At 37.8% G+C, this 7,008-nt stretch overlaps 1 protein-coding gene across 1 annotated transcript in view; it reads left to right on the forward strand.

Annotated features, from left to right (window-relative positions):
- Window positions 1-4,974, forward strand: part of TAFA4 (TAFA chemokine like family member 4) — a 192,117-nt gene extending 187,143 nt beyond the window's left edge. The window contains exon 6 of the mRNA XM_072598722.1: window positions 2,819-4,974. Coding sequence (XP_072454823.1) covers window positions 2,819-2,830 — 12 coding nt within the window. The 3' untranslated portion in view covers window positions 2,831-4,974. The remainder of the gene's footprint in view (window positions 1-2,818) is intronic.
- Window positions 4,975-7,008: the final 2,034 nt, after the last annotated feature.

Genomic DNA, 7,008 nt, shown 5'->3' on the forward strand with positions numbered 1-7,008 from the left:
AGAATATTCTTTTGAGTATTTTGCTCATCTGGTTTTGCGTCCCTAGAAAAATCACATGTACTGCTTTTTCTGGGAATGCAGTTTTGTGGACTTTAGTTCTCTCAGTTGTTTAAGATAGATAATATAACTCTTTACTTAAACTTGACCCCAGATTTCCCAATGCCCTCCTAGGTGACTCTGGGCAAGGGACTCACCTTTGGGCCTTAGTTTCCTTTTCTTTAGAATGAAGGCATTGGACTAAGTGGCCTCTAAGGGTCCTTGAAGTTTTTAATATCAGGCCCCACAAATATGTGATTCTCAGTTTTATGACCTTGACCATGTTTCATGGTTCTATTTCTTATTTAGTGTCAATGAGTGCTACCATCATATCTTATTAATTGAGCTATGAATGAATGAGGAATTTTGGTCCTTTTAAAAAAAAACAGTTCTTTATAAGTAGCATTAAACAAGATGACTACAAATCCAACTGTATTATTTGACATAAAACAGAGCTGTTTTGCACCAAATAATATATATAGTTGGATGACAGTTTGTCTGGAGGTAGATGGATTCAAGTAGAACCTTTATTTCTTGCCTTAATTGCCTCCACTGAATATATCACTTCATGGAATTTTTGCATTTGAAGTGACCTCAGTTGCCACTCATTTCATCCCAAACTCAACAAGTGATTCTCTAACCTCTGTGGGAATATCTTCAGGAGGTAGGAACCCATTAAGTGGTCCAGTGGATAGAATACTGGGTCTGGGATTAGAAAGACCCAAGTTCAAATTTGGTGATAGACACTTGCTAGTTATGTGACCATGAGCAAGTGACTTAACCCCTGTTTACATCAGTTTCTTCATCTGTAAAATGAGGATAATAATAGTACTTTCCTTCCACAATTGTTATGAGGATCAAATGAGATAATAATGGTAAAGTTCTTAGTACAGCGCCTGGCACTATACAAATGTTAGCTATTATTACTGTGCCTTTAAAAGGAGATGTAGGTACAAAATGTACAGATTTTCTGCAATGTTTATTTAAAGTGTAGTTAATTATTCTGAGTAATAAAGGAAGAAATAGCTATTGCCTTTTAATGATCTTATTTCCCCAGAAAAGCCGGAGATTTTCTGAAAGAAGCTGTTTTAAAAAAGTGAATATTGCATTAAAACACTCACCCAGAGCAACATTATTTTGCTCTATTGAACTATCTATACTTTATAATTTTAACCAATAATTATGAGAACCACTCTTGAAGGAATTAACTTAGACAGCTCAGCATGCATGAAATCACTTGATGGGCTATGAGTGCCTGTACTCCAGAGCAGCTTAAAACTTCTTCACAGTACACAAATACAGGGTTGATGGTTTTATTGTTTGAGTTTCAATCCTCTATTAGAACATTCAGAGCAAACTATGAACATAAACACTGTGTTAGAGAGAGAAGAAATTTGTAATAATTCCTCTATGTAGCTCCTTATAGAGGCAGGCAATCAATTAAACAGAAGATTTTCTGCTTCACAAAAAGCCAGTTGTCTGAATTTGGAGTCAAAGGACTCAATTTAAATCCTGATTCTGCCTCTTACTATCCTTGTGACCTTGGTTAAGTCATTTCTTTTTCTTGAGACTCAGTTTCCTTATATATAAAATGAAAGTGGGACTAGATGGCCTACAAGACTCCTATCAGCTCTAGATCTATAATTCTATGACTATAGTGACCGCTTGATAAGTTTGAACATTCATAAGCTAAACTAGTTGTGTCTGAGCCAGCCTGTTATGAAGGCAAAGGCAATTATACCTTCTTTAGTACTTTGAAAGGTCTGATTTCCTTAGTGTATTTTTCTAAATGACAAATGACAAACCCTCCACAACTTTGTAATTGGACCAGTAGACTATGAGCTCCTTGAGGGCAGACCTGGTACACAGTAGGTGCTTAATAAATGGTTGTTGGAATGGTTTGGATTTATTATTTGCTACGGATTCTGGTGAAGGCTGTCCTGAAGATGGTGCCCTTTCTGTCATTAGACTCATTTTTGCAGATCTTTCCAAATGAATGTTTTGTTTCTTGATTTCTCCCAGGGCATTTAGTTTAGACTTCTTCTTTGTCCCAGTCTCACCCTAACCTGCATTATATCTATTTGTGTGTACCATATAGACTTTCCTATAGAACATAAACTCCTGGGGGGATGATGTAGTTTTAAAACTTGATGTCTCTAGTACTAGCATAAAGTTTATACATAATAAATATTGAATTGAATTTTCTGTGTATGGGAGTTGCCCAGATGTGTACATTATTGGAATGGTCTTCAGAAACCCCAAGTTAACATCTTCCTCCTAATAAAAAAGTAGAATTTAAAATATTTTTTTTTTCCCGCAAATGCAAATACACTGCACAGAGTCATAATTATTCCTTTTTGAATCTGGGTCAAAATTTTCAAGATTTGACCAGAGCAATCAGCACAAAAAGTGCCCTCAAACCAGCTTTTAAAGATAAATTCAGATGGAGTAGAAGAGGCAACACATGATGCTTTGTTAACAAAGACCTTGGGATACAGAGAGGAAAAGGTGTCTTGAGGAGGCACATGAGCTGGCCAATTCTGTTTTAACTTTCTACTCTTGCTACGTGCTAAGCTCAGGCATTTTAATGTTTTTTACATTGTAGGTACTGTCAGCACCCTTTAAACTTTAGTATGCAGGGACAAAAGTTCAATCTCCCCACCCTAAGTACAGCTCAGTGCTTATTGCATGACGTTGTTGCTTTAATAACTTGCAGGGTAAGCTTTGCGTGCAGATCTGGTTCTTTGAGAAACTCATTGCTTTGTCATTTTCTTTCTTGTAGGTCACCCGGTAGCCCAGAATTAGCTGTGTTTTATTGTTGGTGAGAAGAACACATGTGCCAGCATGCTCACTCAGATGAACTCATAGCCCTATTTGAGTGAAGATTCTCTTGGACTTGAGGAATTTGAGTCTCCAAATGGCATCTTGGATGGCAGCATCTTCTACCTTCTCTAGCACCTTTTGCTTTTTAGGATGTGTCCTTCTTGGGAATTACACAAATTTAAGAAAACTGACTTAACATTCTGAATTCTCAAGGATTATAAGTTTTTGAGAAATCCCCTCAAGAGTGTCAGTCCTAAGAATGTTTGAAAGCAAATTGCTTCTTTCATAGCATATTTTGATTTTCAAGGAGAAATGATTGAATTTGAAACAACCTCCAGCTGTCCTTTATGTGTATATATGTGTTTCCCCCCCAATATACAGTGCATTGGCTTGGGCTGAAACTTACCCCAATTCCCAATGGACTTAAAGGAAGATGCTAGGAAAGCATGTTGTCAGTGAATTTTATGGGTTTGGATCAATGAAAGAGGAAGTGAATTTATGAAGCATTACCATCGGTGGGCTCTATATTTTGGTCACAATATTTCTGCAATTTCCTTCATCACTTCAGATTTTGACTTGTTGGGAACTGATTGTTTTAGTAACTATTTGTTAGATAGACAAATAATTGAGTTTGAATTGTTCTTCAGATGTTGAACTCTGAATGTGAAATAGTTAGGCATTAGTGCAACATCTGTATTCCTATATTTTGTTAATGAGATCCCTATTAAGGACAGATCTACAAAGAGAAGAAATTTTGTTTAGATTTTCAGGCTTTCAACTATATTTGAAGAAGTTATTTAAAATTCAAAAATGTCTCTGTTCTACATGAAAAAGAATGATCTCCCCTTGATCCAGTTTATGGTAATTATAAGAATTCTGCATTTAATTCTTTAACTGAACCAATTGTTTCAAATGCCCACTTTTGGGAGGGAGATAATTATCTCATGCCACCTTAGATTTTTCTCCCATTGTTTTCCCCATCAGTGTATTATTCATCTTGTTTCTAGAAATGTAACTGTCAAAGGAGGTGAAACTTGAGTTCCTCTTCCCCTAGCTTTATTATTTTGAAATTCAGATGCCTAAAAATAGACCAAAATACAATGACGCAAATGTGCCCCTGAATGGCTGTTGACCCAGATGCCAAGTGCATAGTGGTTATGAATATGTACATACTATTCTAATACCATGGGGCTGATTTTTTTATATCTTCAGAAATGCCAAAAACTTATACTTCGTTGCACTAATTTAGTCCATTGTACACATTCTTTTTAGTTTATGAGCAGTAGCACCCGTACCAGAACGCTGCTTATAACAGTGACAATTAAAATTCAATTTTACTTCCGTAGAATGATCAAAGTCGGTTGCAGAGAACCAGCTGTGTGGATCCATTATTTGGTTTTTAGGAGTTTGTATTTTAATTTTATGGTTTCCTACTCTTATGATCCTGGTAGATATTGTATTAGTTAATGAGTAAAACAATTAACAAAATCAAAACCCTTTCTGCTGATGTTTGAAGGATGTGTGATTATTTTAGACTGCAGATGAACGTGCGTGTTCTCAAACGTCAAAGGCTTTGCATTTTTTTTAAATGACTGGGTCTCTATCTTGTCTAAGCTGGAAGTGCAGGGCCTACTCAAAGACTGATCTCATTATTGATTGGTGAGATAACTTTGATCTTCTCTGTTGGGGCTGATTCACCCTTCCTTAGGCAACCTGCGCTCTTTCTCTCCCTTTGCCTCTTGAGATCTCACTATATTAATGTCAAACTTACTGCAGACATTGCCTACTGAAACTCAGAACCCCTCAGTTTGAGATCTGCCAGCCTCTGCCTCCTAGGTAGCTGGGATTATACTCACGTGCTGCCAGTCCTAGCTTTGGACATTTAACGAACTGGCAAAAAAGCGAGGGCAACCTTCAAATCTAAGGCAACCATGTTTTTGACAAAAATAAATTTTTTATTTGCCAATGATACGGCATGAAGAGATTAGTAAAAATTTACAAATACTACTTGTATGCTTTTTCATAGGACAATCTATTCTTGTGCTCTCCCCCTCCCCCCAAGATAACTCTTCCTTTCTTATCGTCATGAGAAAATAAATAAAATTGGAGCTAAAAGCAGCACTAGCAGTCATTTAATTCACCCCTCTCATTTGACATATGACAGAGAAGTGACATGATTTGTCCAAAGTCACACAGATGATTAATGAAAAAGGGAGAATTTTGCTGCCTTATACCTATATGAAAAGGATCTGCGACTTCTTTTGTGGGAGAGCTCTCTCCACCAAAACCCACTGCAGTGTTTGTTACTATGAGTGTCACAGAGTTGCCTGAGGCTCAGCCAGGTTAAAGTGGTCACATGGTCACCCAGCTGGTAAGTGTCAGAGGTGGGATTCGAACCTGCAGCTTTAAGGATTCCAAGCCCAGCAGTATTCATTATGCTATTGTGTCATTCGTGACTCCAGTATCATTGTCCTCAGTTATTCCCCTAGAAAATATTGCCGTGGAATGCTTTTTGCAATTTTTCATCAGTTAACAGATGTCCTTAGTACTTGTCTATACAGCATTTTCAAGAGGAAATTTTCTTCCTTGTTTTTCCTGTTTCCTTCATCTCCCAGCTTTTGCGTTTCTTGCAATTGTTCCCTCATCTTCCCACGCAGTCAATGCACTTAAAGAAGTGCTTCTGAGTGTCATGATCTGTATCATTGGTATCAAACTATATAGAAACGCAGGCTACTAAAGGAGATATGATTGTTGTGGGTACCATATTGTTTTAGAAACCACATGTTAACATTATCTAAGTTCTATAGTATTTTTTGTTTGTTTTATTAAATATTTCCCAATTACATTTCGATATCTTCGGTATTGGGGAGTGTTGAGGTTAGAAGTCTTTATACTTTAGCTCCATACCTACTAGTTGTATTTTTAAAATTTTTAAATTAAATTAGTTTGTGCTAACAAATGAGTCAACAGTATGACAAAGAAATCTCAAGTAGGTAATACATTGAGAGCATGGCATCTGGGAATACAGTGCTAGAGCCATTGTACATAGGTGACACCTGGAGCATTGCATTCAGTCCTGAGTGTGACATTACAGGGAGGACACTGATGAGCTAAGAGTTCTCAGACGAAGGCAACTAGGATGATGAAAGGGTTAGAGTTTAATGCCATATGAAGATCAGTTGGAAATACTGGGGCAGTTTAGACTGGAGAAGAGAAGGCTCAGGGACATGTGATAAGTGGCTTTAAGTATTTGAAGAGTCTTTACATGGAAGAAAGTACACTACCAAGTTAAGTGAACTTATCCACAGCATTCAAAACTTCTCCATTTGTTGTGACTGATGGTTCCACATATGGATGGTGTGGTGGTGGCTGATGGAACACCTATGTTTTTTTGGTATTAATTATTGGGCCAAAATTAGCACAGGCAGCAAAGAATTGATCCTTAATTTGTTGCATCTCAGCTTCAGAGCCTGCCATGAGTGCACAATCATCTGCAAACAGAAAATCATGCACCAGCTCTCCCTCCACTTTAGTCTTGGCTTGTAGCCTTTTCAAATTGAAGAATTTGCCATCAGTGCGGTAGTTGATCTTGATGCCATGTTCATTCTCATTGAAAGCATTTGTCAACTGGCTGAAAACATGATGTAAAAAACATGGGAGCAAGCACACAGCCCTGTTTCACTCAGTGGTGACTGGGAAGGCACGAGAGCTTTGTCTATTTTCTTGAATGGGGGCAAACATGCCATCATGAAATTGATGTACAATATTTATAAACTTCTCTGGGCAACTAAATTTTGACATAATTTTCCATAAGCCCTCACAACTAACAATGTCAAAGGCCCTGGTCAGATCTACAAACTTGGTCTGCTCCTGGCATTTCTCCTGGAGTTGCTGGGCAGCACACGCTGTATCGACTGTTCCTTGGCCATTTCTGAAGCCACACAGAGCTAGCTCAGTGTTTGGGAGGTTCCGAAGAAAGGTTTGGGAGAGAAGAGGCATTAGACTGACTACTAAACTGAAGGTCTACAGAGCCATTGTGCTGACCTCATTGTCATATGATTGTGAAACATGGACGGTCTACCAGTGCCATGCCAGGAAATTGATTTGCTTCCACTTGAACTGTCTTAGGAAGATTCTGAGGATCAACTG

The sequence above is a fragment of the Notamacropus eugenii genome, chromosome 3 (assembly GCF_028372415.1).
Source record: "Notamacropus eugenii isolate mMacEug1 chromosome 3, mMacEug1.pri_v2, whole genome shotgun sequence".
In the NCBI taxonomy this organism is placed as follows: Eukaryota; Metazoa; Chordata; class Mammalia; order Diprotodontia; family Macropodidae; genus Notamacropus; species Notamacropus eugenii.